We start from the raw sequence: 13,268 nt of genomic DNA on the forward strand, positions 1-13,268 counted from the left end.
TGTAATTCAAAGAAATTTCCAGTATGTACATGAACATATATATACCAAACCTGCTGTGCAGTTCTGCTTTATCTATTTTGTCTGATTTTACAGAAAATTGAACATTCCAGAAAAACAAACAAACACCAAAAAACAGGCAATCATTTTTTCACTTCACAAACAGCAGGCTTTTAATGCAATTTTAAAATTAGCTTTTATCACTTCAAACTGATGGTGGTTTGCATAATGAACTCATGAATCACCCAGCAGATCTACCAAGTTACCCAGAAGCAGCTGCTAAAACACCATCATCTATTACAGAGAAAACAGGCTTAAATGTTCCCAGTATCATTCTTTAGAATAACTCCTGTATACCTCAAATGGGAATTTTGAAAATACAGAGCATTACAATTGAGTAAAATTTACATTCAGGCACTGAGATGCTAAGCAAAGCTTCCCCAGCCATGTGTCCACCATACCTTTCCCAAGTAATCCTTCTCTCTCCTTGAATTGCTGTCACACCACCCACCACCCAATCTTTCCTCTCTGCCCGCAGGGAAACCAGTTTCCCCAACACACTGCTGCACAGGAGCCACACACCAAAAATCTTCAAATATCCATATAGCATCCCTGAGACACAAGGAAACCTAGTCATAGAATCATAGATTGTTTTGGTTGGAAAGGACCTTTAAGATCATCAAGTCCAACCATTAACCTAGCACTGCCAAGTCCACCACTAAACCATGACCCTAAGCACCACATCTACACGTCTTTTAAATCCCTCCAGGGATGGTGACTCCACCACTTCCCTGGGCAGCTGTTCCACTGCTTGACAACCCTTTCAGTGAAGAAATTTTTCCTGATATTCAATCTAAACCTCCCCTGGTGCAACTTGAGGCCGTTTCCTCTCGTCTTATCGCTTGTTACCTGGGTCAAGAGACCGACACCCGCCTCACTACAACCTGCTTTCAGGCAGTGGTAGAGAGTGATAAGGTCTCCCCTGAGCCTCCTTTTCTCCAGACTAAACAACCCCATAAAGATCTTCACAACGGCATTAAACCTTTGGCCTGCAGAGGTATCCAGGCACTTTACTGCCACTAAAGCCTACGGACTTCCCGGCCTTGGATCACGGCCCTCCTGCCGCCGCCACCGCCCGCCTCAGCCGCCCCACGCGCTCCTCAGCGCCCAACGGCTACTCCCGGCGCGAGCGGGGCCCGCGGCACGCCTGAAAGGGGGTGGGGCTTAGGAGCCCGCCCTCCCGTCTCTATGGCGACGCCCCGGGTCGCCTCCCGCCCCCCAACCTATAACCACCTCGTCGCCATGGCGACTGCCCCGCCCCTTCCGGGAGCTACTCGGAAGCGGCGGGGCGGAAGCGGCCGGGGGCGCCGCGGTGGGCTGAGGCGGGGGCGGATGAGCGGGCAGCGGGGGCCGCTGCGCGGCGGGCAGCGCCCCGGGGGAGCCTGGCAGGTAACGGCGCTCGGCATCGCGGCTCTCCCCTGCCTGCGTCGGGGAGGGGGCGGTTGGTCGGGTGGCGGCGGCCCCCTGCGCGCTGGCGGGCTGGGCCGGGTGGGCCGCGGGAGCTGGGGGCCTGGCCTGCGCCCTTCGGCCCGGCCGTAGCGCGGCCTTGCGGCTTGGCCTGTCCCGGCCCTTTTCAGCTGGCTGCTGCGGTCAGTGGCTCCCTCCGGTTGCCCTCCGCCCTCGCAGGTAGGCCCGTGGCCGCGGAGACAGCGGCAGCCCCGGCGGGCGCGGAGGTGTGGCTGTACCCGCTGCCCTCCCGGCGGGGCGGTTACGGCAGGGCCTGGGCGGATCGGGCTCCCTGTCCGTCGCGGGCCTTGCACCTGCGCCTGGCTCGCAGTCGGGCTGGGTGCTCTGTCGGTCTCCCGCTTCTAGGACCTGGCTTCAGCGTGAGCCGGGGCGGGGGCGGAGAGCAGCTGGCCTGTAGTATGGCACGGATGGACGGCCCCCTGGGCCATCCTGTGCAGGCTCCTTTTCGCCCACTACCTCGCCATCTGCCAGAAGCCAGCAGGTTTCAGCCTTGCAGGGAGCTCTGAGTCATTGTCGGTGTTTTTTTTTTCTATTGAAATTGTTTCTACGCTGAAACAGCTGAGTAAGGTTTAGGGAGGTGTTAGGTAGCAGGCGTATGTCCTCTGAAATCTAGGAAGGTGTTTGTTAAAGCCGTGGCTGATGTGGAATGTAGCTGCAACAGAAATATTTCCGCAAGTTAAAATTATGTGTTGTGGAATTCCTTAAGTGAACGTTTCAGTTATAGTGAGGCACTGTAGTGTTCAAATGTGAAAGCAAAATTGACTCGAATTTTCGCATCTCATTGGCAATGATACAAAGGACAGGATTTAAAGATTGGAGGTTTTGAGATAGTTGGTGGTTTTTCTCATACAACTATCTAACTGAATTTAAAATGAAATGGCATAGGGACATAGTATCTGAGGGCAAAGACATCTAAGGAACATGCTAGTGCTGTGCAAATTTTATTCACATTGTAGTTGACAGCCTACTGTGAATCAGTATTAAACTGACCTCTCAAAAGAGTGCTAGCTGGCACTGCTAGTGGAATAGTGGAGTAATACCTTCATAAAAGCAAAACAAAAAACCTAATAGAGTATACTAAACATTCTGGCTGCTTGTCATTAAATATTCTAGCCTTCTGTGCCGATGTATGTGATGTTTGGGGTGTCTAGGTAGACTGCTGTAATAGAGAAGAGTACTTGGCTATATAATTTCAATTATATGCTTATTGTTACTTTACTGTTTAACATAATTAATGTGAAATGCTTGTGCAAACCAGTAGTAGTCATTAGAATAGGAACCTCTGCCCTTACACTGAATGGAACTTTTTTTGTTTCTACTTTTGAAGGAAAGGATATTATGTAAAATAAATTTAATTACAATTAACCACTGAAAGTGTATTTAAATAAAATGCTTTTTTAGTTTCTTAGTGATTTTTTTTTTCCTTGACCTTTTTTCAGTACCCCAAGTGTGACCATAAAATATGATTCTTTGCCTACTGCACCAAACTTCTTAAGTACTTCTTTTGCCATTTGGTCACCTGGCTTCAACTACAATGGTAAGTTATGGTTCAGGTAATATATATTTTCCGATCTTTTCACTTTAGTCTACTAGCCATCTGGCTGATGAGGAGAATGCCATTAATGTTTCTCATTTTCTTAAGAAAAATTATTTTGCATATCACTTCTGAGTTCTGATATTTCTCTTTTTAGGGATGTCTTCCTTTATAGCTTGTAAATACTTCTAAACACTTAGTCACTGTCCAGTGCATAATAGGAATTATCATATAAAGCTAGTGCTGTGTTTTCAGTCATGACTGGTGTTAGAGAGTTGAGTATGAAGTATAAATCCTGCCTCCACATAGTATTCTTCTATTCACAGGTGATAATATTGCCTTGGATTTTTACCTATTGTCAAGCAGTCAGTGAATTGAATGCCTGAAATCATGCAATTATCCACTAGACCTATATAGAAATCATGAGTATTTGACATATTCATATAAACACCTACAGACTTTAAAATTTTAAAGTTCCGTAGTGGCAGGTTCTAATGAGTAATAGCATGTCCAGTGCTTTTTTTTTTTTTTTTAAGAACAGGTAAAATCTTGTAGCAGAGAGACTGTAGGTGAATGGTAAAAAGCCCAAGTATTTTTACTGTGTATTTCTTTGTTGTTACTGTAGTATGCTTTTCTCCCCTGAATTCTATTCTAACTAGTACTGCCATGTATTGGATGTGGCTCATATGCCTTCTGTTCCTTGAGGCCTGAGTAAATGTGTTTGTTTTCATGAACAGCTGATAGGGGTGGGTTAAACTGAAGAAACAACATGAATACATACATGGGAAGGAGTACCTATTACAAGTGTTTCTAAGCTTTACTGAGGAGTGGAAGATTCTCCAAAACACTTCTCCATATTTTTTGAATAGTGTAGCCTAGATTTTCTACTTGTCATTTCTGAGTGCTTTGGTTAATATTTGTTATTACTTTTATTAGGTGTAATTTCTATTCCTACTTTTAATCCTAATTCTAATTGCCTTTCATTGTTCTAAGACTTCATTATTTAGTCAAAATCTTGCAAGTGTAGACGCTTGGTAGTGGGATTAATTACTGTTGATGCAGTTACATGAGGTTTTAGCTGCTAAGTTTAGTATGTGCCAAAGAATGTTTGAGCCCATCTTCTAACTATAAATTCATATCGGTAATAATAGAGTTTTTGTAGTGGTTTCTGTGTACGAGGATGTTTAAACAGTTAATGTACTTTCTAAAAAACCCTTTGTAATTCTTGCAGCAACAAGCTTTAGAACTGGCATTGGATCGTGCAGAGGTAAGGAGTAGCTATGTTATTTGCACATAGTATATTGGTCTCACAGTTAAAAAAATAACTTGTATTTTTATATTTCTTCTGAAAAGCAGTGGAGGAGCATGTTATGTAAATATGTGTGTGTATAAATAATCACCCATACATGTAACACTGGTTTTGCAAAATTTTCACTAAACTTGCTGTGTCACATATTTGTCTCTTACCTGTTGTACTGAGAATATCATCAGGTTCCATGATGATAGACTGTGGAGGACTTCAGTTTTCCCCTTTTAAGAGCAGCAAATCTGCGTGCTGTGAAATAAGCAGAGCTGTACAGTGGTGATCCAGACACAGCTGGCAGAAATATATGGCAAAATCCTGTTTGTGTTTTTAAGGGTAGCCCAGTTAGAACAAAGAGGCCGGTGCCTTCACGTACGTGTTCTTTCACGCTGATATCGGATATAATGGTTACCTTGAACCCTGCTATGGGAAATACATGTTTCTGTGGGAGAACCTCTCTTCATTCAAATTCTGAACTAAGCTGTTAATCAAAATACTTCAGACAAACCACAGAGATTTGGAAAAAACCTCGTTAGAATATAAGCTACATTTAATGTAGGATGATATCTTTCTTCTTTTTTAATTCAAATATTTGATGTACATGAATTTTATGTATGATACACAGCTCTGTAGAAAACTAGTGTAAATGCAAGAAACAAGGGGAAAATTAAACTTCCTGAAGTTGGTTATGTCGAGGAGCGCTTGATTTGTAAATGTTGCCAAACCAGTGTGCATGAATTTGATTGTATCTTAGCATGTTAATTTCAGTGCGTTACCATATTAACTTCAGGATTGTTGACTACTACAGTAGTTAACTAAGTACAGTAATGTTAACTACTACAGTAGTGTTATTTACTACTGTAATTACAAAACATGAATGTAAAATCAAGACTTCACGTGCAACTCGTGCCATAGCCATGAAATGCTGTTTCACAGCTAAATTGAGATGTGTCCTTGTTGATGACTGTAACATATACCAGATCATGTTTAGTACACTTTTGAAACAGTCACATACCATAAGTGTTAATTACTTTCTGTATCCATAGAACACTGTCTGATAATGATCTACAGTTGCACAGTAGCTAGAATTAAATTTCTTTCTAATATATGTGTTATTTTATGGTTTACTTTTCTCTTCTAGTATATCATTGAAAGTGCCCGTCAGAGACCTCCCAAAAGAAAATATTTATCCAGTGGAAGGTAGTAAGAGCTTCAGTGTTAGCTTTTAAATAGCATTTCTTTGATTTAATTTTGGTTACATTTTAAGCTTTTTTAATTTCAGAAAATCTGTGTTTCAAAAACTCTATGATTTATATATAGAAGAATGTGAAAAAGAGCCTGAGATAAAGGTAAGTGGAAATTGCTGAGAAGCTTTTTCATTGTTGTCTGAACAGGCAAGTTCAGAAAATACGTCTTTTATTTCACTTAACTCCTTTGTTAAAAAAAAAATAAATTCTGGTTACTGTAGTAGTTACCTAAGGCTAACACTAGAGGAGAAATGGTTATTATGACTTTTGTGGACTAAACTGTGTAACTTAATAGCATCATCTTAGTTCAGTTTGAAATAAACACAAGGTGATAGGAGGGCCAATGGCTACCTGGTAACCCTAAATCTGTTTTTAAAGGTAATAAGGTAGAATGCTGGCAGAGGATTGTAAAGACTGTTCTCTTCATATGCTCTTCTATATATGAAAAGAGATAATTTCAAAAGGATGGTCTAGAATGCAGAGGTGTATATAACAAGTTTATTAGATAACAGTACTATTAAAATAATTGAGTGATATAATATGAATAGTAAGGCCTAGACTGGCTCGAGTGACCTGTTCATTCTGGCTTAATCCTGTGTCACTGCAGTCAGCTGTGGTCAGGTTCAGGGCCAGTGTCAATGCCACGTGCACTGTTGTCAGTATCACTGTTTCAGAATCAATTGCTTAGCATGACTGACACGAGAAAAAATGTGGATAATTTTTTAGAATCTGTGCTGTGTTGTAAATTCAGATTTATTTCTCAGATAACTGATGAACTGCTAAGGTATTTTGTGAAATTCTTCCGTAATGTTAACAAAGAAGCTCAAACAGGCTTAGCAACAATAAATCTAAGGTGTAAAAGGCCCAAGCTACCTTGCTAAACTGAATATCAGATGGAATGAGAAGAACAAGTGTGGAATCTGCTGTATTGCTGCTTCCCAAGGAAGTAAAAACCTATGAGAAGACAAATGGGAATGAGACATTAGTTACTGAGCACCTGTAATTCGTTTTGGTGATTGTGATGTAGTTGGTTTTCTTTAGCATATGATGCTGATTGAAATCACAAACGTGAGTAAGGTGTTAAGCAAATCACAGACTTGAAAAGATTAAAACATCTGGGTGCGAATTAAGGGGCAGGCTGGCAGGGGTGATGCTGTTGTGGGTGTCTATTACAGGCCACCGGATCAGGATGAGGAGGGTGATGAGGCCTTCTACAGGCAGCTGAGAGCAGTTTCGCAATTACAGGGTCTGGTTGTCGTGGGGGATTTCAACTACCCTGATATTTGCTGGGAGGCCTACTCAGCCAGCCATCCTCAGTCCAGGAGGTTCATCCAGTGCATTGATGATAACTTTCTGATGCAAATGGTGGATGAGCCGACTAGGAGAGGAGCGCTGCTGGATCTTATCCTCACTAACAAGGAGGGTCTGGTTGAAGAGGTGAAGGTTGAGGGCAGCCTTGGTTGTAGTGACCATGAGATGGTAGAGTTCAGGATCTCATGTGACAGGAACAGAATAGCTAGCAGAATCACAACCCTGGACTTCAGGAGGGCCAACTTTGGCCTTTTCAAGCAATTGCTAGGGGAAATCCCATGGGACAGGGTACTAGAAGGTAAGGGTGCCCAAGATAGTTGGTTTGCATTCAAGGACTGCTTCTTCCGAGCCCAAGATCAGAGCATCCCAGCAGGTAGGAAGTCAAGGAAGGGTACCAGGAGACCTGCATGGTTGAACAGGGAACTGCTGGGCAAACTCAAGTGGAAGAAGAGGGTGTACAGATCATGGAAGGAGGGGCTGGCCACTTGGGAGGAATATAAGTCTGTTGTCAGAGGATGTAGGGAGGCAATTAGGAAAGCTAAGGCCTCCTTGGAATTAAACCTTGCAAGAGAGGTCAAGGACAACAGAAAGGGCTTCTTCAAATACATTGCAGGTAAAGCCAACACTAGAGGCAATGTAGGCCCACTGATGAATGAGGTGGGGGCCCTGGAGACAGAGGATAAAAAGAAGGCGGAGTTACTGAATGCCTTCTTTGCCTCTGTCTATACTGCTGGAGGCTGTCCTGAGGAGCCCCGGACCCCTGAGGCCCCAGAAGAAGTCAAGATAGAGGAGGAATCTGTCTTGGTTGATGAGGGCTGGGTCAGGGACCAATTAAGCAATCTGGACGTCCATAAATCCATGGGCCCTGATGGGATGCACCCACGGGTGCTGAGGGAGCTGGCAGAAGTCATTGCTAGGCCACTCTCCATCATCTTTACTAAGTCGTGGGCAATGGGAGAGGTGCCTGAGGACTGGAGGAAAGTGAATGTCACTCCAGTCTTCAAAAAGGGCAAGAAGGAGGACCCGGGTAACTATAGACTGGTTAGCCTCACCTCCATCCCCGGAAAGGTGATGGAACAACTTGTCCTTGGTGCTGTCTCTAGGCACATCACGGATAGGGGGATCATTAGGGGCACTCAGCATGGCTTCACCAAGGGGAAGTCATGCTTAACCAACTTGATAGCCTTTTATGAGGATGTAACCAGGTGGATAGATGATGGTAAAGCTGTGGATGTGGTCTATCTCGATTTCAGTAAAGCGTTTGACACGGTCTCCCACAGCATCCTCGCAGCTAAACTGAGGAAGTGTGGTCTGGATGATCGGGTAGTGAGGTGGATTGTGAACTGGCTGAAGGAAAGAAGCCAGAGAGTGGTGGTCAATGGGACAGAGTCCAGTTGGAGGCCTGTGTCTAGCGGAGTCCCGCAAGGGTCGGTACTGGGACCAGTACTATTCAATATATTCATTAATGACTTGGATGAGGGAATAGAGTGCACTGTCAGCAAGTTTGCTGATGACACAAAACTGGGAGGAGTGGCTGACACAACGGGAGGCTGCGCAGCCATTCAGAGGGACCTGGACAGGCTGGAGAGTTGGGCGGGGAGAAATTTAATGAAATATAACAAGGGCAAGTGTAGAGTCCTGCATCTGGGCAAGAACAACCCCATGTATGAATACAAGTTGGGGGCAGACCTGTTGGAGAGCAGTGTAGGGGAAAGGGACCTGGGGGTCCTAGTGGACAACAGGATGACCATGAGCCAGCAGTGTGCCCTTGTGGCCAAGAAGGCCCATGGCATCCTGGGGTGTATTAGAAGGGGTGTGGTTAGCAGGTCAAGAGAGGTTCTCCTCCCCCTCTACTCTGCCCTGCTGAGGCCGCATCTGGAATAGTGTGTCCAGTTCTGGGCCCCTCAGTTCAAGAAGGACAGGGAACTGCTAGAGAGAGTCCAGCGCAGAGCCACGAAGATGATTAAGGGAGTAGAACATCTCCCTTATGAGGAGAGGCTGAGGGAGCTGGGTCTCTTTAGCTTAGAGAAGAGGAGACTGAGGGGTGACCTCATTAATGTTTATAAATATGTAAAGGGCAAGTGTCATGCGGATGGAGCCAGGCTCTTCTCAGTGACATCCCTTGACAGGACAAGGGGCAATGGGTGCAAGCTGGAACACAGGAGGTTCCACATAAATATGAGGAAAAACTTCTTTACGGTGAGGGTGACCGAACACTGGAACAGGCTGCCCATAGAGGTTGTGGAGTCTCCTTCTCTGGAGACATTCAAAACCCGCCTGGACGCGTTCCTGTGTGATATGGTCTAGGTAATCCTGCTCCGTCAGGGGGATTGGACTAGATGATCTTTCGAGGTCCCTTCCAATCCCTAACATTCTGTAATTCTGTGATCAATAGTGAATGAGTAACAAGATATTTGAACAACAGGGGGAAGATCAGGCTTGCTAAACTGGAACCTGGGAAAAAAGTAGGATTTCAATGCGATAGTTGTTGCTAAACTAGAAAGCATTCAGCAAACTTACCCAACTATAATAAAATTAAAGTAGTGAAGAGAGTTTTAACATTACAGTAGATGAAGCGGATTATTACCGATCTAGATTTGAATAAAAATTGAAGTTGTTCTTTATTGAAGAGTTGGAAGCTTATTATGATAGGAAAGTTTGTATTTAGAGCCCTTATTGACTGAACTGACATGTGGATAGTTGAAAATGAGAAGCTCAAAGATTGAGGTGCAAAGGTTAGAAGATAACGCTGTTGTGAAACTTCATCCATGAGCACGGGACTGCTGATCTCTGAGGAGCCCTTCTCTGAGAATCTGAGGGGCTTCACTACAAAAAAAAAAAAAATTACTGATCAGTCGCCTGTTCTCAAGTGATACCTTCTGACAGCTGCACATGGCAGCATCAGTGTGCAAGCATGAAAACATCTCAAAGTAATCAAAGTTTCAGAACACTGTTAATGAAAGTCACTTGAGTTCCATGTTGGACTAGCACAAAAATGGTAAAGCATATATCTGCTACCTTGCTGTAAAAGTGGCTCTAAGAAGTACGCTGGTAGCTGTGGGGAATGAGTAATTGTGATACATGAATACCAAATGGTGCCAGATAACAGTGGGGGTTTTTTGTTTGTTTTGGTGGGATTTTTTTTGTCCTTGAGGTTAGTAAAGCTAACCTTCTTAGGGTGAAACAAGCAGACTTTGTTCAGGCCACAGTATTCCTGAAGTTTTATCTCCAAAAACTTACCATAGGTGTTACTTATGAAATACATGTTTTCTTGCCTCCACTACAGAGGCTGCATGGCCCTTGTCTTTATGAGCTGCATTAATACTAGTCTCTATTTGAATGGCAGCCTAAAGATTGACACAACCAGTTACATCCTGGTGGAAGTATACTTAGTTATGAGTTTGTCTTCTCTCAGGATCTATTTTTGGTTCAGCTAGGTCACAAACATCTTTAGGCTTTAGTTTATTCCTTGTATTTTGTAACCAAAAAATGATGCTTCCTCAAGTTGTCTTATTGAGTTGGGTTTTATTTTTCAGTCAATATATACAAAACTCTGCTTTGCTTTTTCTGCTTCCTGAAAGAACAATGCTTAGCATTGTTCATGAAGTTAATTTTCAAATAGTTAATAGTTCTGCTGAATTTGAGACAAAATTCTACCTTCCAAGGTGTATCTTCTGTGCATTCATAAAGTGGTGCTGGGATTAATGAAACATGTCCAAAGTCAAGGGAAGAACCTGGGGTGGTTATTTCAGATTTCCATTTCATAGATATAGTAAATAGCTACAAGAGCTTATTGTGGAGGTGATCTGTTTATTTTATGTCAGGGGTGGTTAATAGAGATTTAACTGAAGAGCATTTTGCATAACAGGCTGCATCATCAGAGTCCAATATGAGGAATTTGCTTTCCTGAGTAGTCTGTACCTCTACTGTTGCCATGACATGTTTTCCTCCGTTCTCCCATGCTCCTCCAATTCTTTCCCCGTTAATTCTTCAGGATTTATGTGCTATTTTGTCCTCTTCTTTGTGTTAGTTTCCACAGTTTCTAAACTGTAAAAGGCAGTAGGATGTAGTCACCATCATTCATGATGCATGGGGAAGAGTTAACTTTTGGCAGTGGTTCCAAAACTGCATAGCAGGAGGTGAAAAAGATTTTCCTTCTTTTTCTCTGCATACGTGTTAGAACGATGTGTTGGATTATATTGCTGTGGGATTTGGGGTTTTGTGTTTGGGACTTTTCTCTTAGGAACAGTTCTCCTACAAGTAATGATTCTGCTTTCTGTCTTCCCAGTATCTCTGGACAGGTAAATTTCTTCAAAAAGAGATAGCCTACCACTACTTAGTTGGATGTATGTGAAAAGAGTAGTTGGGTGGTCTGAGTGCTAGGGTTAATTTCCAGTGAATGGCTCCACCCAGACCTGGTATTCAGCTATGAAATCTACCCTACAACCAGGTGTAAAATTATCTGAGGTTTAGAATTCATTGTTTTAAGTTTTCAGATGGGTTTTAAAATGTTTAAATTTGTAGGATGTACATGGGGTCTTTGAAACATGCTAATTAATTTTAGAAATCTGTTATACATGGAAAAGATCATTCCTACAGTTAGAAAGGGGAATAGTCTCTGCAGCTGCTGGGTCAGATTTCAGCAAATACAGACAAGACAGTGCTATTAAGAAAGCTTCTAAATGCTGCAATTCAATATTTTAATCCTGGAAAGAAATATCTGTTAGGAATATTTGAAAGTACTGAATATTTTTTTGTTGTTATCAATGTATAGTGTATAAATGATGGTATAAGTGATGCTTATAGAAATTATACAAATAATAGTGCACTGTAGATTTACAGCATTGTAGCATAGGGTCATTCTTGTTAACTGTGTTGTCTGTGGACTTATAAGTCAAGGTTTTATTTGGTTTTTTTTTAATTTAAATGAGTTTTTTTTAAAAAAAAATCTGTGTATAATTATGTATAATAATACATAATGAATATAGTCTATTGAATACAGTCCAATTAAATTTAACCGGGCTTGTTTAGCTAAATACTTCAACATTAATCTAAATAGTACTCATATTCTAGCAATTGTTTTTATTGCTACTAATTACTCGATACTATTATGTTCATAAACAATGTTTACTTTTAAAGCAGAAGCTGAGGCGCAATGTGAATTTACTTGAGAAGCTGGTTATGCAGGAGACATTGTCATGTCTGGTAGTGAACCTCTATCCGGGAAATGAGGGTTATTCGCTTATGCTCAGGGGAAAAAATGGTTCAGGTAATAGTTTTGCTATTTATTTTTAAAAATACTGCGAATGGTCTATAAATAGTTAGAATGTGTTGTTGCTTACATTTGTTTCAATTCTAACATCCCTTGTGGAAAAAAAAAACCAAACAGCTGTACTTGAACTAAAAATTTGCATAAATCTGTGAGGTGCTCAGAAACAGTGTCTCATGGTGCAGCATAAATCAGTAGATGTGAGTATTTTTGATAGCCTTCCATTCTTTCATTTCCCCTTAGCTTCCTGAGGTGCATATCTGAGTTTCTCTCGCTCTTTCTCTCCAATTGTTTCTTTCACTGCTTCCTAAATCTAGGCCTGACTAAAGGCATCTGTGTTCCAGTTTAGTTGCATCTTCATGCCACTGGTACTGTGATGTGCAATAAGAAAATCATAGAATCATAGAATGGTTTGGGTTGGAAGGGACCTTAAAGATCATCTAGTTCCAACCCCCCTGCCACAGGCAGGGACACCTTTCCTCTAGACAAGGTTGCCCAAAGCCTCATCCAACCTGGCCTTAAACACTGCCAAGGAGGGGGCAGCCATAGCTTCTCTGGGCAACCTGTTCCAGTGTCTCACCACCCTCACAGTCAACAACTTCTTCCTAATATCTGATCTAAATCTGTCCTCTTTCAGTTTAAAACCATTCTCCCTTGTCCTGTCACTACTTGCCGTTGTAAAAAGCCCCTCTCCCGCTAAAATACAGTATATGAGCTGGGAGCACAAATTCAGTCCTGTTGAGCTGTAAAGGCATGTTGCCTTTTGGCACAATAAGAGCAAAATCAAGCTCTGGGAACAGAAATGGATGTAAAAAATTAATACTATGCAAAATAATTGCCTGTTTGGATAGGTTTCCACCAGCCCTGCTTTTTCCTGTGGCCATCTTGTTTTAGATTTCGCATTGTTAACATTTGAACTTGAAAGGCAAAAGAAAAGCAATATGTTTTGTTTAAATTCAGATTCTGAGACCATTCGGCTGCCTTATGAGGAAGGAGAGCTGCTTGAATATTTGGATGCAGAGGAGCTGCCACCTGTTCTGGTTGACCTTTTAGAAAAATCTCAGGTTTGAAAGTTTTATT

The 13,268-nt window shown here is 42.3% G+C and overlaps 1 protein-coding gene across 9 annotated transcripts in view; it reads left to right on the forward strand.

Annotated features, from left to right (window-relative positions):
- Nucleotides 1–1,363: 1,363 nt before the first annotated feature.
- Nucleotides 1,364–13,268, forward strand: part of SUPT20H (SPT20 homolog, SAGA complex component) — a 34,123-nt gene continuing 22,218 nt past the window's right edge. For 5 of the 9 annotated variants that reach the window (XM_068419440.1, XM_068419447.1, XM_068419413.1 and 2 more), the window contains exons 1-7: nt 1,364–1,446; nt 2,964–3,061; nt 4,290–4,325; nt 5,503–5,561; nt 5,644–5,710; nt 12,059–12,188; nt 13,149–13,252. In XM_068419440.1, coding sequence (XP_068275541.1) covers nt 3,059–3,061; nt 4,290–4,325; nt 5,503–5,561; nt 5,644–5,710; nt 12,059–12,188; nt 13,149–13,252 — 399 coding nt within the window. In that variant the 5' untranslated portion in view covers nt 1,364–1,446; nt 2,964–3,058. The remainder of the gene's footprint in view (nt 1,447–2,963; nt 3,062–4,289; nt 4,326–5,502; nt 5,562–5,643; nt 5,711–12,058; nt 12,189–13,148; nt 13,253–13,268) is intronic. The other 4 variants (XM_068419472.1, XM_068419463.1, XM_068419420.1 and 1 more) reach the window with 1 other exon arrangement.

The sequence above is a fragment of the Nyctibius grandis genome, chromosome 2, assembly GCF_013368605.1.
Source record: "Nyctibius grandis isolate bNycGra1 chromosome 2, bNycGra1.pri, whole genome shotgun sequence".
In the NCBI taxonomy this organism is placed as follows: Eukaryota; Metazoa; Chordata; class Aves; order Nyctibiiformes; family Nyctibiidae; genus Nyctibius; species Nyctibius grandis.